The sequence below is a fragment of the Castor canadensis genome, chromosome 19 (genome assembly GCF_047511655.1).
Source record: "Castor canadensis chromosome 19, mCasCan1.hap1v2, whole genome shotgun sequence".
NCBI lineage: Eukaryota > Metazoa > Chordata > Mammalia > Rodentia > Castoridae > Castor > Castor canadensis.
In genome coordinates, this window is record NC_133404.1 from 3,146,124 (window position 1) to 3,171,810 (window position 25,687).

At 36.6% G+C, this 25,687-nt stretch overlaps 1 protein-coding gene across 11 annotated transcripts in view; it reads right to left on the reverse strand.

Moving 5' to 3' along the window:
- Myo9a (myosin IXA) overlaps nt 1-25,687 on the reverse strand; it is a 242,541-nt gene that overhangs the window by 97,310 nt on the left and 119,544 nt on the right. For 10 of the 11 annotated variants that reach the window (XM_074061667.1, XM_074061666.1, XM_020181924.2 and 7 more), the window contains 3 exons: nt 24,459-24,600; nt 18,431-18,626; nt 7,927-8,046 (listed from right to left, as the gene is read on the reverse strand). In XM_074061667.1, the coding sequence (XP_073917768.1) occupies nt 7,927-8,046; nt 18,431-18,626; nt 24,459-24,600 (458 nt within the window). The remainder of the gene's footprint in view (nt 1-7,926; nt 8,047-18,430; nt 18,627-24,458; nt 24,601-25,687) is intronic. The other variant, XM_074061668.1, reaches the window with a different exon arrangement.

Here is a 25,687-nt window from a genome sequence, read left to right on the forward strand (position 1 = left end):
CGTGTTTTCTTCCACTGGGAAGAACTTCACAAGTTCTGAATTTCAATGAAAATCTGTGAAGATTACCATTAAGCTTTATGTTAATGGTATGTCTGGTATATCTTTGCCTATCCTTTTATTTTCATCACTTTAAGAATGTTAAAGACTAAACTACTGAAAAATTCAACTTGAGGGTTTAACTGGTGAGCTTAAGCCATTTTATTATAATAATACTTTTTCTTATTATTATCATTATTATTAGAAGTACTGGATTTGAACTCAGGGCCTCTTGCTTGCTAGGCAGATGCTCTACCACTTGAGCCCTCCCAATAGCCCTTTTTGCTTTAGTTATTTTCCACATAGGATCTCATGTTTATACCCAAGCCAGCCTGGATCACCATCCTATTTAAGTCTCCTGCATGGCTAAGATGACAAATGCATGCCAAAATGCCCAGTCTTTTTTTTTTTTTTTTTCAATTGATTCAGATGATAGTCTAGGTAACTTGTTGCCCAGGCTGGCCTTGAACCACTGTCCTCCCCCGGTCTTCACCTCCCACTAACTAGGATTGTGGGCTTGAGTCACTGTGCCCAATCATTTCTATTAATTCTAAATAGTATGTACTTCTGGCACCTTATTTCATGTTTTCCCATTTACTTCACACTTTAAACTTATTTTTTTCACCTTCATAGTTTTCTTGATAATGCTACTTCATGTTACCTTAAAGGCTAAAAATTCTTACTTTTGTTACTACTGTGTTCTTAGAGCACAAAGTTTATGAACTGCATGAATGTCCGTCCATGTTCTATTTATTCAAGAGAAATACAGCTTCCTGTCTTCCCCGCCATCTTCACCAAAATAAATACCAGCATCTCTTGTGTTTGTTTGTATCTACCATTTTCAAACAGAAGTTCTGATCCTGTATCACGGACTTTCATGGAAAGTAATCTCTCCTAAAAGTTTATCTGTAACTCATCTCAGGCTTTATGGCATGTAATTAAATACTTTTTCTTTTTTTTTACTTTCAAACAGTAAAACATACATTTTAATTACATGGTTGGAAAGTTTGGACAAATGAATTTATAACATAACAAACACTTCCACACAAAAGGTTCCTCATGTCTTTTCTTGGACAAGCCCCCACATGCACCACCTGGGTCAAGGCAACCACTACTCTGCAGTCCACACAGCTTGTCTGAATAAAAAGTATGCCCTCCTCCATGCAGAGACTTTTTCACTCAGCCTAACATTTTAGATATTTACAATCTTTGTGTGAACATGTGATTATAATTTATAATTTCCTAAAGACTAATGAAACGACATCTTTCATGAGCCTATGAACCATGTATGTATCGTCTTTAGTAGAAATGTATGTTCAAATCTTTTGTCCATTTTTTAACTGAGCTGTTTATTGTATTATTTTAAGAGTTCCTTTTAGATTTGTCTTATTAGGTGTCAGAATTATAAACTATAATAAATACTGTTTCTCAGGCATGGCATAATTTTTCTATTCTAATATTATTTAAGGGCCAGGGTTGTGGCTCAAGTGGTAGAGTACTTGTCTCACCAGCACAAGGCCCTTAATAACATTTGAAAGCAGAAGTTTTCAATTTGGTGAAAGTACCAATTATTTCCTTTCAGAGCTCATGCTTGTATATTTCATCTAAGAAGAACTTACTTGTGCCAAGATCATAAAGGTTTTCCTCATGTTCTCTTCTGCACATTTAACACTCTGGGTCTTACACATATTTGTTAAACTTATCCAAAGTTATTTCATGTTTGTGCATGCTGTATTAATTTATTAATCATATATCAAATTACTGTAAACCCCAGAAATTTAAAACAACAGTTATTTATGTCCAAATGGAATTCAGGAGTAACTTAGCTGTCAACCAAGGTTGCAGTCATTTTGAGACTGGAATGAAGGGGAAGAATCAGCTTCTAAGGTCCCTCACATACTTGGTGACAATCCCCAGTTTCTCAATGACTGTCAGTTGAAGGCTTCATTGGGACTGCCTGTAGGGCTGCTCACATGAGGCAGCTTGCTTGTGAGACAGTGATGTGAGAGCTACCAAGTGAAGAAGTACCAAAGATGGAAGGTGCAGTCATTTACAACTTAATTTTGGAAGTGGCACACCATCAGTTCTGCCATGTACCTTCTGTCATACAGACTAATCCTTGGAAAATGTGTGAAGGGTTATATAAAGTTGCAATCAATATCTAGGAGGCTAGCTGCTTCATACTACAAATTTTTAAATTTCATTTTCCAAGTGTTTATGGCAAGAATGCATATTAATTTTGTATATTTACCTGAGGTCCAATGAGGTTCTTAAGTTTGCTTTTTTAGTTCCAAGGACATTATTGTCTTAGTTTTTTTAAATAGGTGTTTCAAGACCAGGCTGGTTTGGAACTCAAATTGTATAGGGTGGCTGGAAGCTGAAATTCTCCTACCTCGACATCCCAAGTGCAGAGATTATAGATGTGTACTACAAGACTTAACTGTCTTTTAAAAAAATCATATTATATTATATATATTTATATATATTATATATAACATTATATGTTATATATAAAATATATGAATTAAATATATAAATACAAATTATATAAATTATATAATAAAATTAATGATCATGTTTTCTATGTCTTCCCTTTCCATCTGTGTAACCTTTTGTATCTTTTGTTTGCCTTCTTGCTCTGTCTATGACTTTTAGCAGAATGTCAAATCTGAGTGGCAAAAAGCAGCAACTTTTGCCTTGGTTCTAAAAGATTGCTGTAAGAATTTCATGCACATCTTCTGTAAAGTGAGGAGGCTGCTGACATTATCAGAGGAATGGGTGGAATCTTGGGCAAACTTTCTTCTCTATCTACTGAGATTATCATACACTTTTCCTTTTGTAGTATGGCACTATTTAAAGGTGGTGGAGCCTCAAAAAGGCTGAGCCCAGAAGGTTGTCTTTGGGTTGTTGAAGGGACACTCTCAAAGGGGACAATGGAACTATAGCCTTTCCTGTCTTCTGCTTCCCAGACACAGGTGAGCAGTTTGGATGTGCTGTCTCCCTCAAATAACAGGGTCAATCAATTATGGACTGTGAACCTGCTTTCCATGTCCCTGATTTTAGCCCTAATTTTTTATTTAGTTCCGTCAACTTTTTTTTTTTAAGTCTAATGTGTTCTTTCATTCCTAGACTCTTGAACTGAAAGGTTAAATCATTAATTTTGTTGTCTTCCTTTTTTCTTAATGTAAGAATTTAAAGCTCTAAGTTTTCTGTCTAAGCACATCTTTAAAGGCATCCATGCATTGTAATATGCCATCATTCAGATGAAAATACTTTCAAGTTTCTCTTATCAATTTTTCTTTAACTTATGAGTTACACATTTTGTTTATTTTCTAGATATCTGAGGGTTTTCCAGATATCTTTCTGTGAGTGATTTCCATTTTAGTTCTTCTTTGGAATTAAATTTTTCATCATCTGTGTGCCCATACTAATGCCCGAGGCCAAGAAACTTAAGAGAGGGTAATAAAGTAGGGGGGTGGGGTAAGCCCAGAGCCCATGTCTGGTAACTGCTGACAAGGATCATGTCTGAAGGCTAGGATTACAAATTAACACGGAGGTGAGACTCTTCACTCTTCCTCCCACCATCTCATTACTTCTCCTCTCCCAGCTCATGACTTTTTGGGAGTGAGGCTGCAGCTCATGCTAAGAACCTCAGTTTCTCCCACTCTTCTAATATATTCCCTGCCAAATCTCAGAGAAGAGCTGATGAAGACTGCTCTTGGGAACACAATAAATGAAAAAGAAGAAAGAAGACCCACAAATACCTTTTATATCTTAATCTGGAAGGCCACACATTGTCACTCCTGCCACACTGCATTTGTTAGAAGAAAGTCACTAAGTACAGCATACACCTTTTGAAGGGAGGCATATCAAAGAATTTGTGGACACATTTTTAAACGAAAAAAAATGTCATAACTCTTACCTCAAAAAGTCATACATCTTTTAAAAGAAAATTAAGAGAAGGAAAGAAAATATACTCATTTTTATGCACATTTCTGGCTTCTTCATTCTTTCTAATAAATCATGGATCAGCAAACTAAAGTCTACAGCCAAAATCAAATCCACTGCCTATTCTTGTGTGAGCTGAACCAAGAATAGTTTTTACATTTTAAGTTATTGAGGAAAAAAAAAAAAAAAAAGAACATTTTTGTAACATGTGAAAATTATATGAAATTTAAGTATTGGTGTCCATATAGATTTTTTTGGCTGTCCTGGGATTTAAACTCAGGGTTTCACACTTGCTAGCTAGGCAGGTGGCTCCACTTGAGCTACGCCTTCGGTTCTTTTTGCTCTGGTTATTATTCTGGAGATACGGTCTCCCAATTTTGGCAGGCCAGCCTGGACCACAATTTTCCTGTTTTACACCTCCTGGCATAGCTGTATGACAGGTCACCACATCCAGCTTTTTTCCATTGAGATGGGGTCTTGAGAACTTTTTTGTCCAGGCTATCCTCCACCTGCAATTTCCTATTTCAGCCTTTTAAGTAGCTAGGATTACAGGTGTGAGCCACTGATGCCAACTCATAATGAAGTCTTGTAGGAATGCAGCCACTCTAACTTATTTATGTATTTCAGCTATGGATCCATTCACAGCAGAGTAGTTTCAAGAGAAACCCTACAAAGCCCAAAATATTTAATATGTGGCCTTTTGCAAAAAAAAGTTTACCACCTCCTATCATTACAGGATAATTCCTTTGGGCTTAAAGAATTCCCATTACTTCTCATATGATACATACTTTAGTATAAATTCTCTCTTATGCTATTTGTTTGACAATGCCTTTATTTCATATTTATTTAGTCTTGTGTGTGTGTGTGTGTGTGTGTGTGTGTGTGTGTTTATGGTACTAGGGCTTGAACTCAGGGCTTCACACTTGCTAGACAAGCGTTCTACCACTTGAGCCACTGTGTCAGCTCCTCATATTCTTTTTTTTTTTTTGGTACTGGGGCTTGAATTCAAGGCTTACACCTTAAACCACTCCATCAGCCCTTTTTTGTGAAGGGTTTTTTCGAGATAGGGTCTCACGGAACTATTTGCCTGGACTGGCTTCAAACCTCAATCCTCCTGATGTCTGCCTCCTGAGTGGCTAGGATTATAGGTGTGAGACACCAGTGCCTGGCTCCTCAATCTTCATTTCTGAAGGACACTTTTTCTAAATGATAACTGGACATTATGGATAATATATATTGTATCAATACTGGATGTACTTATGTTCTGAAAATTGTGAACTTATCTTCTGTTAATTTGCCTTGACACAAACTAAAAGTATATAGAAAATTCGGACTAAAATATGTTGAATTTTTGAGAATTTTTTTAATTAGGCATTTAAAATATGAGTTTTGGATGATACTGTAGCCTGTATTATTTCTCCTGAAAAGTCATGTGTTAAAATCTCTGGCTGGCTGCTTTCAAGACTTTTCTCCTTACCTTTGGCATTTAGCAATTTGCCTACAATGTATGTAGGTGTGGTTTTCTTTCATATTTATTTTGCTTGGAGGTCACTGATCTTCCTAGTTTTATAAGCAAGTTTTGCTTTTTTTTTTTTTAAGTAAACAGGAAGTTTCCTGCCACCATTTCCTCCCCTTTCTCTCATCATTGGGACTCCAATTAAAGTGGAAAGACCAGTTTTCTGCAACACCTTCCTAAGGAGGAAATGCCTTTAGTCAAAAAAAAGCACCAAACAGCCAGTCTCTGGTGGCTCACACCTGTAATCCTGGCTACTCTCAGGAGGCAGAGATCAGGAGGACCACGGTTCAAGGCCAGACTGGGCAAATAGTTCCCAAAACCCTATCTCGAAAATACCCATCACAAAAGTTGGGGGAGGGGGACACTGGTGGAATGGCTCAAGGTGTAAGCCCCAAGTTCAAACCCCAGGGAGGGAGGGAGGGAGGCAGAGAAAAAAGAAACGGAAAGAGGGAGGAGAGGGTGGGAGGGAACTTGAAAAACAGACCTACTGCAGTTGCATCTTCAAGGATTATCTCCTATTTGGTCTCCAGTGTTATAACAAAGGTTCCCAGGGGTCTCCCTGGATAGTCACAGCAATAGTGTGTACTTAGGTTTCAGCCTTCAGCAGCTCTCTCAGTTTCAAGGTTTCCTCCTGAATTCCCAGCTTCTCTGACAGTCCTCAACTTTGTCCTCTGACACCTCAAGCCAATATGGTTGTGACTTTCTGTCTCTGGAGCTGTGGGAGTTAGGGAGCCCTTTGTGCAAAATGCCAGAAACTCACAATTTTTACCCAATGTTTTACTTACTTTGAAGAAGAAACTCTATGCTTTCTGCCTACTTTTGGTGTTTTCTAATACTTTCAAATAGCTGATTATTTAAAATGTTTTTCTGGGTTTTATCATTGCTACCTATGGGAGGATTCATTTGTGAATCCCAAATGTGAATTTATAATTTTATATATTATAAAATTTTAATTATTGGTAATTCTACAGTAGAAAATGAAGTAAGTACATAAAATAATGTCCAAAAATGTAGGGATTTACACTTGAATACACATACATACACAATCTCTTAATGCAGTCCATGTTGAAACTCCTATCTTGGACCCATTTATAGTAAATTAAAATATGGTCAGGTCTGGGATTGTTAAGCTGAATCATGGGAAAAAATGCAAATGAATAACTTTGAAACTACTTAAGAGCTAAAAGAATGAAGTTCCCCTCAAATGATTTGTAGACTGTTTTAAATGATTTCCCATGGGTAAAAAGATTTACAATAGCAAGAAGGATAATCAGAATGAGGACTGTGTACCTTTTAATTCTAGCAATAATTAAGAGTAATTATTAATTAATGATGTCTTTTTTAATAAAATACTTACCTTTGTTCCTTCTACAATGAGAAAATATTTTAGATATTGTCTTCTAAATACATTACACATTTTCTTATACTAAGCTAAGTAAGAGAAACTGTAAAAAAGAACTCACGACATGTGCTTTTAGAATTTCTACTTATATTCATCTTTCACTGATGCTGGATACTAAAATTTCATGGAACGTCAACCAGAAAACTGAAATGAGCAACCTAAATGTCTGGTACTTTATTAAAAGCTCAGAGCACATTACGTAAGCAAATTCAGTCTCTGTACACAAATTAACAAGTTTGGCTTGAATATTCTTATGAATTCCTTTACCCCACAAAGGATTAGCCCAGCGTCTGTAGTCTCACAATAGGCAAAAGAACCAATTTTCATGCAGCATGAGTCCAGTAAGTAAAGAGCAAGAGAGGAAATGGAGACCAAAGGCAACTTTTACACCAATTTTATGAACAGCAAATCAAAAAGAGCAAGCACCATGGTTCTGTTGTTCTTTCTTAAGCCAATTTGCTCTACACCAGACACAGATATGTCTGATGGGAGGACTGCAACCAACAGAATTGGATCCCCAGTGATACACAACAGCAGCACTGCTCATGTGGAAATTCAAGCACAAAAACCAGCCAGATATGAGGAAACTTTTCCAAGTGCTGTATATCATGAGAATGGTGATAATTTCCTAAGTGCCAACATGTGCTAAAACTTGCCAAACTGTTTGCTTTGCATGAAATTTAAGTTCAATTTCGTTACAATAATGCCTTTTAAAAGTGAGGGAAAAAAAAAAGAGCATCATTTATTTTTATCCATGACTCAGCTACCTACTAGCAAGTCACCAAGTGACTGCAAACAAGTTTAATTAACAACTCAATGACAGTCACCCAAGTTAAAGAACAGGTGCATCAGCATTTTGGAAAGAAAACACTAAAGTCTCAAGGGAAATATCCTAAAGCTGCTTAAAGGGTTAGAAAAGCCATGCTGCTTATGCAGTCTACTTCCCACTCTGGTGTAGAATGCTCTTGGTTTCCATTTCCACAGAATGTGACAACACAGAGTTTATCAGGATTTGCAGCCTTACTGTACTTTTCTTCCTTGCACCTCTGCAGAATCTCTAAACTCCTCTGGTGGACTGGGTGTTGGAGAAAGCTAAAACTATCCATACTTTTCAAAATTGCACATGGCGCTGTATCATCATGTCCTTAAGGAAGCAAAAGGAAAATAAAAAAATGGAAAAAAGAAAAGACATTATATAAGCCCAAACCAGTAACAGAATCAAGGAAAATGCTGCCAACTAGCTTAAGAGTGTATATTAAAAAGTTTCACATAACAGATTAAATATGAATAATTTTTCCAACTGATTTGAAGAAATTATAATTAATAGGGAAAAATAAAGGTTCTTTTTAAATACTGAAAGTACCTTTTTTAATACAGAAAGTATTGTGAGTTAATACCACACTAAAAAATTTCTAGATTAAATTATTAAGGATATTTCAAAAACAATTTATACAAATTAGATATTTTTAAAAATAGATTTCCTTTTATTGGGTCTGAAATATTAACATATAGTTGGCAACACTGATGGAACCCCAAAGAGAAATATACCCAAATCAATTTGCTAAAAATTTAACCATTCTTTCACAAATCCTGCAATTAGCCACACTTGTAGGAAATTCCAACAAGTGGGTCAATGATGAAAATGTGAAGAAAAGCACCATAGATCAGGAAAACCCAGCAGCACTTTTGTATTTGTAAATTTGAAAATATAACTAGAGAATCTATACATCACCACCACTTCTTAGGAAAGTGAGACAGAAATTAATCCCAAGTGGGGAAACAAAAGAGAGCACATTCAAGTAAAGAACAAAGCCCCACATTAATGCTATTTAAACAGTGAGTCACTCTAGTAATAGGGAGAAGAGGGGCTTTGATACAATAAATACTAGGAATAAATGAATTTGCAACAGAATACAGGGACACTTCTAGATTTAGGAAGTGTTTGATTTAAATAGTTTTACCTGCAAAAAATGAAAGTGCAAATTTAATAACTGGGACAAATTACGCAACACAAACAAGGAACTAAAATGCCATTGGTACACTTCACTGTATACTTAGAAATGAGACATGATGTAATAATCAAGACAGAATTATTTTAAAGGTTAAAGAGGCAAAGTAATTCAAAGAGGTTTAAAGATTATGTTTTAATCTCACTATAATTTCCTAAATAAGATTTTAAAATCCAGGGAAAGGGCTTTGCATTTAGCAAAGGAAAGGGACTCCTAAAATCAATAAATCAGATAATACTATACACAGAAGTAGCAGACATTTCAGAAATAAAATAGATTTGAAATGCTTTTTCATATCTGAGACAAAGTAGCTAAGAAATCACTGTACTATTTATCCAGTATGAGAATCAACAGATGCAAATGTTCAATGTTTCAACAAGAGACACATATTAGCAAGTTTACCATCATTTCATGGTCAAAGATTCTTTAATAAAAATACTCAATTCTTTTTCTGAGGTTTTGGGGTTTGTAGTGGCACCTACACTTACCAGGCTGGTGCTCTAACACTTGGGTCACATCCCAGCTCCCAATTCTCATTATTACTAGGAATCCCCACTTCATGGGCTGCTTGGAGCAGCAATGCTTAGGCATCAGACTAGCATGCACTTGGTTTGAGAGTCAGTTGAAAGAAACCAGATAGTAAGCCTATTCACACTGTATCCATGCTCTTAGAACCTCTGAACCATGAAAACAGGGGTTCACAATCCCAGATCCACAGTATCATTCAGATACAAGGCCGTGTTTCTGACCCGTACGTTTTTGTAATGCTAGGACCTAATGCTAGGACCTAAGCTTCAAGCTTTCCTCCTTCTTCCTTAAGATGGGGTCTTGCTATGTTGCCACACAGGCCTCAAATTCCTGGACTCAGGTGATCCAACTGCCCAGCCTCCTGAGTAACCGGGACTTACAGGCATGTGCCCCTGCGCCTGGATCTTAGGGCCACTTCTCCTCTTTTTAAATTTACTCTTCTTTAGCTATTCCTTAGAGCCATTTTCAAAGTTATATATTACAAACAGTATAATCCCCTGATCTCTTAAGTATCCAGTTTGACAAGTTTAAACAACTATTTACATCCACACAAGCCTGAATCAAGACATAGAACATTTCTATCGCCCTAACAAGCTATTCTATCCCCTTTCACATCAGTACCAGACCATGTCCCCAACCCTACCAAAAGCAGTCACTGTACAGTACTCTGTTTTAAACTAAATGAAACAATATGGCATGCATTCACTCATGTCTGACTTTTTTGCTTAGTATTTTTTATGACCCATCAGCAGTTTGTTCTCTCCTGTTGCTGAGTACTTTACATGGCAGGAATGCATCATTACTGCTTACATATTCTTCCACTGATGGACAACTGGAAGCTATCACGAATAAAGGCACAATAAGCATTCTTTTCTGTGCTTGTATATAACAGCTTCATTGAAATATAACTCATATACTATGCAGTTCACAGATCTAAACTGTACAAATATTAATATTTTCCCAAGCTATAGAACCATCATCAATTTCAAATATTTTGATAATATCAAAAGGATACCTCATACTCTTATTACCCCCTCAATTTCTTAGCTCCACAGTAGGTAAACATAATCTAAATTCTGTCTCTACGGATTTGCCTATTCTGGACAATTCTTACTAACAGAGTCATACAATATATTGCATTTTTGTGCCTGACATCTTTCACACAGCATACTGATACATATTATATACATTATAAGATGTACCAGAACTTTGCTTTTTATGAACAAGTAACATTCCACTGTATGGACATACCACATTTTTTTTATACACTCATTTGAGTTGATAAGACATTCAGGTTGTTTCCAACTGTTGGCCATTATGAATAATGTGACAAAGAACACTTGTGTATTACACTGTGTTTGGACCTCTGTCTTTGATTTTGGGTGTACGTATTTTGGAGTAGAAATGCTGAGTAAAATACAATTCTATATTCAATTTCTTTTTGGTGTCTATTTATTTTCCTTTTGAGAGATGGTTGATGTAGCACAGGCTGGTCCCTAAGTTATGGTCCTCCTGCTCAATCTCCCAAGTGCTAGGACTACAGACATGTACCACCATGTCTAGCTGACTCCCAATTCCTCTACATTCTCACCAAAATTTGCAATTACTTGTCTTTTCTATTATAGACATTCTAGTAGATGGGAAAGTGGTGTCTCGTTACAGTTCCAGTTCCAGTTCTGTTGGTGGATTTACTGGACTTTGGCATAGTTCCTTCAAGGTATATCTCTGGAGATCTGTTGTCTATCTTTAAGGTAGGTTAGTCAACTTTCTTACAATTGAATAGTACAGTTCTATATGTATTTTACATACTAGTTCTTTTTGTTTATTTGGTTGTCTTGTTTTGTTTTTGGAGACAGGGTCTCACTATAGAGTCCAGGATGGTATTGAACTCAGTATGTAGCCCTTGCTGGCCTCAAACTGTGATCCTCCTGCCTCAGCCTGCCAAATTTATTACAATGCATTGCTAGATATCAGAGACATTAGTTAGCAAATATTTTCTACCATTCTATAAATTTTAACTTGACTTTTTTATACTATCCTTTAAGGGGAAAAAGGCACTTTAATTTCATGAAGCTAATTCATCCACTTTTTCCTTTGGTTGCTTATTCTCCTTTTGCTGCCATATGGGAGAATTTGTGCCTTATTCAAACTGAGAAGTATGAGTCCTTCAACTTTTTGTTCTTACATTGCTGGGTCCCTTTCCATCACTTTTAGGATCAGTTATCAATTTCTGCTTAAAGGAAGTTGAGGTTCTTATAGGGACTGCACTGAATCTATGGATCAACTCAGGGGACACTGCCATCTGAGCTAGATTGCTTTCCAGTGCATGAGCACAGGATACCTTTCCATTTACTCAGGTATTAAGTCTTTCAACAATGTCTTACAGTTTTCAGTGTGCAAGTCTTGCAACTTGTTTTAAGCTTATCCATAAGGACTTTATTCCTGTTGAGCTCTTATAAATTTCATTTTCAGGTTGTTCACGATTACTACATAGAAATACAACTGATTTTTTTTCAGATTGACCTTGTAATCCGATCTCATTTATTAGTTTGAGTAGTTGTGTATGTGTGCGTATTCATTCCTTAAGACAGTCTATACATATTATGACATCTGTGAACAAAACAGTTTCTTCCTTTAAAATATGGATGTCTTTCTTTCTTTGTCATTTTCTTTGCCTAATTGCTCCAGCCAGAGTTTCCAGGACAAAGCAGACATCCTCATGTTGTTCCTGATCCTTCACTATTAACTGTGATGTATGCTCTGGGTTTTTCAGAGATTCTCTTATTAGGATGAGAAAGATTCCTCCTATTCCTGGTTTGTTCAGTGTTCTTTAATCATGAATACATGTTGGCTTTTGTCAAATGCTTTTTTCCTGTGGACATGGGGGTGGTCACGCAGCTTGTCTTTTATTCTACTAACATGATTCATTCCACTGATTAATTTTTGTAAGTTGAACCAACTTTTCATTCCTGAGCAAATCCCACTACATCATGGTATATAGTGGCATTGGATTCAGTTTGCTAAATTTTGTTAAGTATTTTTCTATCTGTATTCATAAAGGACATTTGTTTGTGGTATTCTTTTATTCTTTTTTGTGATGTCTTATCTGGTATCCAGGAAATACTGACCTCAGATAATGAAATGGAAAGTATCCCCTTATCTTCTATTTTGTGGAACAATTTATGAAGAAATGGCTTTAATTCTTCAAGTATTTCTCAGAATTCACTAGCCTTTGGTTTTTTGTATAGAAAATTTTTTAAATTACTAACTGAATTTGTTACCTCATATTCAAATTTTTCTATTTTCTTCTGGAGTCAGCATTGGGTGATTGTGCCCTCCTAAGAATTTTTCCATTTCAATGAGTTTCAAGTTTGTTACAATTAACAATTCATATAACCACTCTCTCTTTTTTTTTTAATTACTGTAAATTCAGTGGAAATGTCCCCTTCCTTCCACTACTAAAATTAGTAATTTGATTCTTCTATTTTGTGGTCAGTCTAACTCAAGATTTTTCAACTTTGCTCATCTTTTCAGAGTCAACTTTTGATTTGTTTTCACTATTTTCTAGCATCTACCTCATTCACTTCTAATCTAATTTATTATGTTCTTCCTTCTGTGTGCTTCAACCCCCCTCTTACAATCTTAAATAGAGCAGTGACTTACTGATTTGAGATCCACCCTCATTTCTAATGCAGCTGTACAGGAGCTTAGGCTTCCCTCTAAGCATTATTTTAGCTATCTAGAGGCATCTATGGCATAACCCCACTTACACCTTGCTCACTCATTCAGGTGAAGCTTCTAGGTCTCCTGGTCCACAAGCAAAATCTTGTAGGCTACAGGCTAAGCAGCAGGGATTAGGACACACCATGTTAGTTTCTTTTTATCTTCATTCATCTCAAAGTATGTTCTGATATCCATGGTGATTTCTTCTTGGATCCACTGGTATTTGGAAACAAAGTTTAATGTTCACATATTAAGACATTTCTGCCTTCCTTTGTATTAAATTCATGTTTTCTAGTATACACTCAATCTTATTATTTTTTAGTTATTTACTTAATTTTGCCAAGGGAATTAATATCTTACAGTATGTCCATCCACAAAGAATTCTAATTATTGCTTTATGCAACTGTCTTTCAAATCAGACTGGAGGAAAAATTACAACAGGTACTTTTACCCTGTCTTTTTGTGGTTGCTTGTAATAGTGCTCTTTATTTCCTCATGTGTATTCAAGTGACTATCTACTGTTCTTTCATTTAGAACACAAGAACTCCCTTTGGGGCAGGGCTGCTAGTAATAGTCAGTTAGGATTCATCTATCTGGCAGTGTCTTAATTTCACTATCATCTTGATGGATGGTTGCACTGGACACCGACTAACGGTTTTTCTTTCCACACTGAAGATGCTTCACACATGCAAATCGCTTTTCCCTTGCTGCTCTGATACCCTCCTTACCACTGGACACTCTAATGATGGTGCATCTCTATTTGGAGCTCTTTGAAGCCACCTTCCTTGCATGCTGATGAACTTCTGGGATGTTTGGATTAATGCTTTCTCATTGAACTGGAGCCACTTACAGCCATGGCTTCTTCAAAAATTGTTTCTGCCCCTTTCTTTTCTTTACTTCTGGACTCCCAGAAATTGATAAACTTGATGATGTCCAATAAATAGGTCTCTGTGGCTTTGTTCATTTTACTTCATTCTTTTTTATCTTTTTTAAGCTGGATACTTTCAATTGATCTTTCAGTTCACGTACTCTTTCTTATGCCTATTCAAATCTGTTATTAAACTCCTCTGGTGAATTTTCATTTCAGTAATTGTACTTTTTCAACCATATTGAAAGGGGAAAAAAGATTTATAAAATGTAAAAAAAAATTTATACTGCCTCTCATGTGTGACTACATATTTGTACTATGTAATTGCTCTCTCTTTATTAAAACTACTTAGTGAGACAGTCTCTTATCTTCCTCCAAGTTCTTCAGACATAGTTGCCTTTCAGTTTCTGAAATATTTCAAAGTCTTTCTGCCGTTCAGTAGCTGGCTTTCCAGAGACAGTTTCTATCAATTACTCTGCGCAGCTCACACTCTCATTTCCTCATACGTGTCATGGACATATGAAATTGTACAGTGTGGGCACTCTGGATATAAGATTCTTCCTTCAGCCCCAGAATTTGTTCTTGTTACTACTTGTTATTGTTTTGTTTGTCTTTAAGACTTTCCTGAAGTAATTCTTTAAAGTTCATAATCTTTGTGACCACATAAGACTCCACTCAGTTTTTAATGGTCAGCTAATGTTTGAAAGTGATAGCCTTACTTCCCAAATGCAGTAAACATCTCCCAAGCTTTATCAAGGATCAATGAGTGTATACTAAGGTATACCTCAACAACTCTCTTTAGCAGCTTATAATTCTGCCTTGTCCTTCACTTCCTGCTTTCAGAACTCCTACAAGTTATTCAGAGGTAAGAGATCAGGAACTTGTTGGTCTAGTCTCTCCCTTTCTGATACTGGAGATTGAATGCAGGGCCTCAATGCATCCTGCTTTTCCTTTTAAGCTGTTTGGTTAGGCCACTGTTTGCTCCAACTGTTATCTCCTGTTTCAAGTGGCTGTGATAATCAACTGATTCTGATTGTTTTTAGCAATGCTCCTGGGGCCAAGTCTGTTCACAGTGGGCAAACTCTAACTTGGGTTAAATAAATTCAGCCTTTACAATCGAGGTCTTTAGAGGAATCACCCAACAGGAGCTCTAAGCCTTCTACTCCCTCTGGTGGTTGCCACAGTGCAGGTTTTCAGGGCTACTATGGAGCTGGGAAGAAAGGGATGTGAATAGTGCACACGAAAATGCCACAAAGTATATTTTCTTTATTGATATTCAGCTTTTTTTCTTTTATAAACATTTCTAGACTACCATAACCCTCTGATTAGTTTTCCACAGTTGTGACAGTCATTCTGTCAATTTTCTTCTTTCCCTTTTTTTTTTTTGGCAGTACTGGGGTTTGAACTCACGTCCTGGCTGTACTAGGCAGGCACTCTATCACTTGAGCCAAGTCATCAGCCCTTTTTGCTTTAGGTATTTTTCAAATAGTCTTGCTTTCATGCCTGGCCAGCCTGGGTTTCAATCCTCCTATTCATGTTTCCCATGCAGTTGGGATGATAGGCATGCACCACTACCACCACACACACCTTCTTATTGGTTGTGATAGGGGTCTCACTAACTGTTTGCCCAGGCCAGCCTCAAACTGTGATCCTCCTAAGCTCTGTCACCCAAGTAGATAAGATTACAGGCATCAGCCACTGTGCTCAGAATGGCCATTTTCACTAGCATTCTGTTGCTCTCATAGAAGACATAATTTTCAGTGAGTCTTATCCCAGCTTAATCCTAAACCCCTACTCTTAACCACCAGGCTACAGTGCCCAATACAGAAGTAACTAATAAATAATGATCAGGGGTTTTTGTTGCTGTTTGTTAACAAAAATCTATTTCACTTCCCTTGGATACTAGGTACATATAACTGTGGACAAAGTACTGCACAAAAATCTTAGACCTATGGTAATACCAAAATCAGTTTTACCACCTGGTCGGATTTGAAAATAAATGACCTCCAAAACTATCACTTGCAGAAGAAAGAAGGGAGCACATTAGAGTTGTGTAGTTCATTGAGTAGGCTGGTGAAGAGAATAGGTTACACGGGAATCATTAAAACTCTCTTATCTGCAGACGCTATATGTGCAATCTCTGCTTCTCTCCTTGTTAATAAAGAACATGGTAACATTCTGGACTCTCTTGTTCGTGCCTTTTATCCCAATGTCAAAGGTGAATTCTTTGACTTTTTATGTAACTCCAGGAGAACCAAATAAAGCATCATTATGCTTAGTTCAATATGCCATGTAATTTATGGTCAAGTTATGATCTCCCCTATACTCTTTCTCATGATCCTCAAATAGCACTCTCTACTACAGGCTCAGAAATCCTTATTCAGGAGGAGTAAATCAGAGGCAAAGGTGGGGGGGTAACACAACTGAAAATCTGTTCTCCATTAACTCACTGCTGACAAGACAAGTCATTACCATTCCTCATTCCACCTTTTATCAGAGCCAACAAGTTACTGAAAATACCCACTAAGAAGGTTTTCTGGTTTCAAATAGCCTGGTGACCACAGTACACTATCTAGAATTATAATAAGTTTTCTCAAAAATAGTAGAAATAATTTTTTATTCACAGGACTTAAAGTGGCATTGTTGTCCTTAATTTGGAAGTCTGTTCCCAAAAAACATATAAAGTATATTTTAATTTGGTATTCTCAGGTGTACTCAGAAGACAACAGAGTATGAGGGAATTCACTGAAGAAATGTGAGGCAGGGGAGATGTTTTCACTTTTAGGATGTTTCTTGCCAATTAATTAAAAGGCCATTTACTCAAGTTTACTGCAGAAAATATTCCAGGGTATTAGTTCTACTTCTTAACCTAGGTGGTAATTCCAAAGGTTTTTTCCACTTTATAATACTACACTGAGCTTTACATTTTACAATAAAAGTTTTCAAAAAGAAATGATTATACATAAGTTTGGATATACTACCCAGAAAGAAAAGGTACATTCATAAACCAGAATCTAAATATTATCAAGCTAATTACGAGTTGTCGCTTTATCATTAATGACATTGCATGTATAACAGACATAAAACAGTTGGCTTGCACAAATAACAGACTTCACATGCCAAAGCAGCATATGTAGGCAATGCAAAATTGTAGAAATTGACATATCTCACAGTACATACAAGAAGAGCTTCTGTTCTTAATCAAGACCATCATAGCAGGATGCTTACCAACTTTGAATGATTTTATGATGTCTGTCATAATAAATAAGAAAGCATCTGAAAGGAAAAAGCTTTCCTTAAGGCTTTTTCAAGAAACATAACTGCTTATAAATCATTTTATAAAAGGCAAAGCAGGCTTGAGGTAGCCCTTTTATTTCTCCAAAAGGCTGTATTTCTCCCTATTTACCAAGACCAGTTCACACACAATACAATCTAAAAAGCAGAAACTAAGCTTAATTACTTGGTCTCTCATTTTAGAAATATATCTCCCAAGTGTATTTATTCATTTCAAATATTTAAAAGCTGAATTTAAAGTTTTATTGCTAGTGCAAATTCTCAAAAGTCATATAAGCCAATCTGGGAACCATGGAAGTACAAGGGAGCACTCTGGAAGGCATGCTGACTGCGTGTATTAGAAAATCCTCACTGTGCACAGTGGGCTAGATAGGACCAGAGTGACAGCAAGCAACTGTGAAGATTCCAGTAGGCCACAGTGCTTATGAAGAGGTCCTGACATGGACATACTCCTGACATGGAGTATGTTATGGCTTCAGGAGAAAGAAATATTCCTTTCTTCATTTCAAAGTAAAAACCCAATAAACCAAGTTATCAGTAAGAGAAAAAGAAAGCAAACACTTCATAAACAGTTGCAGTGTTAACTTGTTTATAAGAGAAAAAAAAAAAACAAACCTGGTCTAAATCACAAATCAATCAAGAGATAGCTGACACTACAGCAGGGGTTCTTCCCACTGTGCTACACTATCCTCATTTCCACTTTTCTTTCTCCTAATTTACATTTTTGTATTAAATTATGACTGCATTTGCAGTAAAAACAGGTGTAAAAACAAAATAGAGAAAAGCATCAAAATTAAATTCTACATTATTACAGGACTACTTTTTATTCAAAATCATACCAATGACTCTGAGTGCCTACTAAGGACAAGGTGCTTTACATTCATTATTCCTATCACTATTTATTAATAAAAATATACCAACACATATCTGCTCATACAAAACACATTTAATGATATAAAGTATATTCAACTTAGATCAGAAACTTATATCAGAGTATAGTAAGAAAACAGAACAAAATAAAAATTATTTTGACTACACTCCTTGTGGATGAGAGGTCAAAAAAATAAAAACTGAAGCATGGTAGAATACCAGCAACCACTGCTTACCAGTTTTCTTCTGAATGTGTCTTTTGCCAGCTTCTCTAAAAGCAACCATGGCTCTGAAGAAAGCTCGGAGAACTGCCCATCGGAAAACAGCTACAGGATCGATTCCAATCATCCCAGAGATAAATGCATTCTTGCTACTTCTCAGAAGAACTACAATGTCTGGGCGCATATGATCTGTATTTTTTTCCCGAAAATCCTATGTGAAAAAAGTGTGTTATTGGTGAAATAACTATTAAAAATCAAGAAGGTGCTGGGTGACATGTTTGAACAGTGGGTGACTAAAAATGACAGGACTGACTTCTATTCTGGTGGCTAACCAGACCAGGTATCTTCCACAAAGTGCCAGCCAATCCTAAAACTACTGAATTCATAATAAATGGAAATTAGAGTAAATCACCCACAACCTTATTTCAGCTTATTAAGCAGTGATGAGGGACACTTTGTTTATTTGTGAATTTATAAAAGGTACACCTCCAGAGAAGGGTATCCATGAGATGATGAGAGATGGAAAAGAAGAAGGAGCCAGACATGAGAAGACAAGGACAAGCATTCCAAGCACAGGTGTACCTCACCTGCCCCCTGTGGTGATGAGCTGGACAGGTCATGAAAAGAGCAGCAAGGCCATGCCACACAATGTAGTTGTCAAAAGGTGAGAATGGTGGAAAATTAGGCAAATACACAGCATATGTAGGCTATTTATAAACTTGAGCTGTAAGCTTGAGCTAGGAGTTGTATTTTATTTTATTCAACTGCAAAAGCACAGCCACTGGAAAGGTAATGGCAGCAGGCACTTGATGTTTCATGAACACAACAGAGAAGAACAGAAAAAGGGAGAAGAGATACTGACACAACTAGGTAAAAGCTGACAGTGACTTGCACTACATAGCTGGCAACAGAAGAAATGAAAAAGTTATCATATTTGGGGCTTGTTCAAAGGACTTGCTGAAGGACTAGGGTGTAGAAAGAAAAATGAGGGAGTTAGGTTCCTATCTTTATTTGGGGTTTGAGTAACTACATAGATACCATAAACTGACATGGAGAAGACTACAGATAGAGAAGGTCTGGGGACAGGAAATGAGCATCAGGAGATCAGTTTTGTCCAAGTAAAGACTGAGATGGTGAGGATGAGGATAATAGTAATGGTAGCAACAACTGTTTTGATGTTACCATAGTAACACGTGCCTGGCACTCTTCTAAATACTTTGTATATATTATCTCATTTCATCTTAATAACCCTTTGAGACAGATGTTATTATCTTCATTTTATAGATGAGGAAACTGAGCTGCAGAGAGGTGAAACATCTTGGTTCCTGTCACACAATAAATGGAAGAGCAGAGGTCAAGTACAGTCACAAATAACCACTATGTCTGCATTTGAACACAAAGTAGATAGATGGGTACGTGAATCTGGAGTCCTAGGGGATATCAGGAAATATATTCAGATATTATCAGCATACAGACATTTAAAAGCTAGAACAACTAACTGCCGAAGGATAAGGGATAGATGGGCTAGGGCAGAAGAAAATAGATTAAAATACTCCATAGAAATATGGGCAGGCAAGATGCTTACACACTAGAACAAGGTGATATTTACAGTTTAGGCACTGATTATAATCTTACAACTACATTCACACTAAATGGACCAATAAAATGTGGTGAGTACAACATTCCAAGCTGATGCAGCTGCATGCAATGAGTACCTCTCTCTATTTTTTTGGAGGGGGGGGGCAATACTAGGGCTTGAACTCAGGGCCTCATGCTTGCTAGGCTTTGCCAGGGCAGGCGCTCTATCACTTGAGCCACTCCACTAGTCCTGTTTTGTGTTGGGTTCTTTTGAGATAGTATCTCACATACTATTTGCCTTGGGCTGGCTTCAAACTGCCTGATCGCTGCCTCCTAAATAGCCAGGATTACAGGCATGAGCCATGGGCTGCACCTGAGCTTTTTTTTTTTTTTTTTTTTTTTTGAGACAGGATCCTGCTAAGTTGCCCAGGCTGGCCTTGAACTCCTGCAATTCCTGCCTGTGCAGGGATACAAGGCCTGCACCACCACTCCCAGCTTCTGATTTAGAATTTTATGAGGAAAGCACCAACTATGATGCCATTTATCCTCATACATAGCCATCAGCTTTATCCTATTACCTCAGGGCTTTCTTTTCCTAGTTCTTCCTCCTGAGAACAAGGGAAAAGAGGAAACAAGCCAGGAATTTGATCCTTGGCTTGTCCCTAATACCCTTACATAAATTTTATTAAACCAGGTTAATAAAATGAGTAGAGCTTTCAAATCCAAATTACCACCACCACCATCGGTTAAAACCTAATGATGACAGGCACTATCAAGGTGTCAGGTACTAACTTATGTACTTTATATTATTTATCCAGTTCTAACAATTACTCAAAGGATAGACTCAATCACAGATTATAATTTAATGATAATACGAATGTCAAAAAGATAAGTACAACAACTAAAAACATAAAAGACCATCTCAATTCTATTAATTACACGGTACAATCTAAAATTCTACGACTTGTCCATTACCATGAATGACCTTCATTTTCCAAATTAAATGGTCTCTCTCTGTATTTCTAGATTCTAACTACCTTATAAACTGACCACACCTTTCCCCTTCAGCCCTTGTCTCCTTGTTTCCACAAGAACACACTTTATGGTTTGGTTTACTACTTACCTCTTGTGCTGCCCTTCACAGTCCACTCTAGAAATTCAAGTTGAGTTTGATCTTATATATTCAGTTTTTCATGTAATCCTCTTACATCAGGTGATCACAATCATAATATGACTTTAAACACTATCTGATGAGGCCCAAATGTGTATTTACAGCTCATATTTTCCTGTTATTTCTAGGATCCATTTATACTTCTCAAAGGTATCTCCAATTTCAAAGAGGATATATAGTACTGATAATAACTAAATGTTTGGAAGGCTTAGCCAGTGAAACCACATGGGCTTAAGATTTGCTTTGTATAAAAGTTTTGATTTTTAGGTTTTCTTATTCTTTCTGGTATAAGTTTTGGTAAAGTATAATTTAAAGGAATTTATCCATTTTATATATGTTCTCAAATTTATTGACAAAATACATTCCCACCCATCTACATATATGTAGGAATGTGTAGTTTTAAAGTACCCTTGTTTTTCCTGTCTTCTGTAATTTGTATATAGTTTTCTACTAGTTATTTTTCTAATATTCTTTTTGCTTTGATGATTACATCTGCTGTTGCACTGCACTAAATTCTGATGTTTATTATATTCTTCCCCTAATTCCTTTGGGTTTAAATTCACTATTCCTTAACCTAGCTTTTCTTGAGATGAAGCGTTCAGCTTTTCGTTGACCATCTTTAAAGTTATGAATTTCCCTCCAAATACTAGATTTAACTGTATTCTTCAAATTTTAACATGCTTTATTTCATCACTATTCAGCTTGAAACATTAGACTTAGGCTGGGTACAGGGGCCCTCTCTTGTAATCCCAGTTACTTGGGAGGAGGAGATCAGGAGAATCAAGGTTTGAGGCCAGCTCTGGCAAAAAAAAAAAGTTTGCAAGATCCCATATCAACCAATAAAAGCCTGGTACGGTGATACACAACTGTCATCCCTACTACGTGGGCAGCATAATGAGGAAAATCACAGTCCAGGTGGGCCAGCGCATAAATAGCAAGAACCTATTCGAAAAATGCTTAAAGCAAAAAGTAGTGGGAGAGTGCCTGGGTAGCGAGGCAAGGCCCTGAGTTCAAAACCCTAATACAGCCAAAAATAAAAAAAATAGTAGTTTTAAAAATCTATTATAGTAAGTAATTTAAGTTTTGGTTTCTCTTTCTGATTCGTGGGTTATGTAAAAGAGTTCTGCTTATTTTCTAAACACATAATGATTGCATAGTTGTCCTTGTAATATCGCACGTGGGTCAGTTACTCAACAGTGTTGCTTAATTTGTATTGATTGGTTTTTTGTGTCTACTTGTTCTGGTAATGACTGAGCTATGTGTTAGAACTTACAGCAGTGACAGCAGACTTGTCTAGGACTACTTTAATCTCCTTTTACTTCATACACTTTGAAACAAAAGTATGTATGGTTTGTGTTGATTGTGCCCCATGTTAACTGGCTGCCTTTACTGTCATGAAATGTCCCTTTTCATCTCCAGTGACACTTCTTCTTTGCCTACTTAATCCAATAATTATATAAATGCACAAGGTTTTATCCTTTTGTCACTCCTTTAGTTGCAGCCCATTTAATAGCACAGATAAATATCATATATACAGGTATATATATATCATAAGACTTATCTAAAATTTAATAATAAGTGAAACCAAGGTTGATAAAAGTTACAATGGTGGTTACCCCTAAGGGGAAACTGAGCTGGGAAGAGGCACAAAAGAAATCTGTCCACTTTAGATGTGTGTTCTTGTGCACCTCACACAAGCTTTTGTTTTACTTTTTAAACTGTATCTAAGATTTGCTCCTCCCTGTCTATTTCATCTCAGGACACAGCACCTCCAATTCATCCATCAGTTCCAGTGAATACTTACTCATCTAGACCATCAATGAAGTATGTGGATGACATCCCATGATCACCTGATCTTCCCCATCTCTACTGCCACTCCCTGTGTTCAGTCTACCTTAACAAGTCACCTAAACTGAAAGAGAAGAAAAAGCTACCTAATTGATATCCAAGATTCTAATCTTGCTGTTATTCCTTCTCTTCAAAGTAATCAAAATAATTTTTAATAACTAAATCACATCTTCTGCTTATAGTCTTTTCATATCTCCCCATAATAATGTCAATAAAAACGACACTCCAACAGCCAGGTGTGGTGGTTCACAACAGCAATCCCAGCTCCTAGAAGGCAGAGGCAGGAGAACTGCAATGCTGAGAACCTGGGATGACATAGTAAGACCCTGACCCAAAGCAAAACAAAAAGAAAAGGGAAAAAACACTAAACTCCTTTAACATGGCTTAGAAGCCCTTAGGAATTAACCTGTGTCAACTCAGAATTCACTTTGTGTCACTATCTGATTTGCTCCTTATAATCTAGTAGCACTGACCTTTTACCAATTGTTTCAACATATCAACTTTTTCCTGTTTCATGCCCTATAATTCATTATCCCAACTGCTTGCCAAGGTAACATCTACTTCTGGTCGTTTTTCAAAATTAAAGTTTCTTACAGAGGTATTCATGGATCTACAAATTCAACAGCTGCTGCTTCATACTTTCTCTAATAGACCCCACTCATTTACTTACAGTGCATAGCCAGTTACTTACATTTTATATATGTAGGCACACATAAGGTATGCATACGTCTATATGTACACAGAGCCATCACTTGGTCATTACAAACACTAAGCAGAGTTTCATGCATGGTCTGTGTTCAATAAACACAGAAATAATAACTCAATCAGTAAACAGATGAATAGACAAGTGAGCATCTTAAAGACACCTCAAGATCCAATAGAAAACATACTGCTCCACTAGTCTCCATAGCCTCACTGCTTAGCCAGGAAATTGTTTTAAATGGCAGGCTTAAATGTCAAGTGTTTAAGAGAAATAGGCTCACCCACTACAACAGAGAAAGAAAAAATTCTGAAGATTCCCCTCCCCAGGAGTTAGGAGTTTTAGGATATTCTTTAGGAGCACAAGCTGACAACTTCACCTTACGGAACATGAAGACATGAGGCCTTTATCAGGCCAAATAAATACAGGGAAAGGAAAAGTTCAACAAAATACGAGGATGTACAAGTGGGTTTGATGAGACATGTAAGTGCTATCTATTCTTTCAGATTGTAAAAAAAGTTTATTAGAATAGACTGAAAGATAGCTGGGCAGAAAGAAACCAACAGAAACTTTACTTAGGAGAGTAATGCATTGAAAGTACAATTTAAATTTTAGTATAAAATGTCTCTAAATATTACTGACCAAGAAACTACATAACCTACAATGAGGATGGCCCAGCAGGGACAGTGACATAAATGAGAACACACCACTGCCCAGAAGGAATATTCGGTGAGACATTTACTGACCTTTACCCCGTATTTTACTTTTCCAGCATAATGTTTAATGATAAAAGCAGGTTCCATCACAGCTGGAAATTCAATGTAAGAATTATCTTCATGTTGATGCTTAAACTTGTCTAACAATGTTTGATTTGTTGCCTGCGGAAAGCTGAGCATAAAAAAATAAAAAGGAAAAAAAACATAAGAAAGATGCAGAAGTTAATACAGCATTTTTAAAGTGTATTATAACTACATTGACATCGAACACATTTTACAGTTCACAAGTTTTCACCTGTAATAAATAACTGAATTCTCAGAACAAGCTAAAAAGTGAGTCTAAGAAGGACTGATGAAGGATGAAGAGTTATCATTTGCCCGTACTCACACTCACACTTTACACAATTAGTCTGAGAAATTAACTTCTCTCATTTGGTATTCAGCTTAGGTTGCACTGTGCTACAATACTGCAAAACTGAAAAGAAAATAAAGCTCAAATCATACATTCTTTGGGACCAAAAACTTCCAAAAAGGGAATAATAATTTCTTATTCCTTGAAAAGGTCCTTAAAAATCCATAGTCATTCTTTGTCTTCTTATCTCATCACACATAAATAGCAATTTTCTTGTTTGCCAATTACTATGCATCTCTTTATGGTTACTACTATTTTGAACATATACCAAACAGTTTTACATTTATTATAGTGACTGAGCATTTTCCTATCCAGGAATCACACAAATAATATCTATTGAGAATTAACTATGTAATAAAAAATAGGACCAGGCGCCAGTGGCTCGAGTCTGTAATCTTAGCTACTTGGAAGACTAATATCAGGAGGATCATTGCAGTTTGAGGCCAGCCCAGGCAAAGGGCCCATCTCCAAAATAACCAGAATGGAAGGAGACAGGAGAGGATGGAAGGGGAGAAGAAAGGAGGGGAAGATAGGAATATAAATATTAAAAAGAGGGAAAACCAGTGGATGAGAATAACAGGAAGGTTCACAGAAACCAATGGAAGCTACATGTTAAAGGCTGGTAAAACCAAGCACCAAAAAACTTTCCTCCAGTGTGACAGGTTATTTTGCACACTGACAAAAATCTAAGATAGAAAACTGGTACCCAGAAGTAGGATCATTGCTATGACTATACTTGATCATGTGGTTCAGAAGCCTTTGGAAGTAGTTTGTAGAAAGAATCTGAAAAAGTTCAGAGAAGTTGGCTACAAAGAAGGCTATAAGCAGAGATTAAACAGGAACTGAG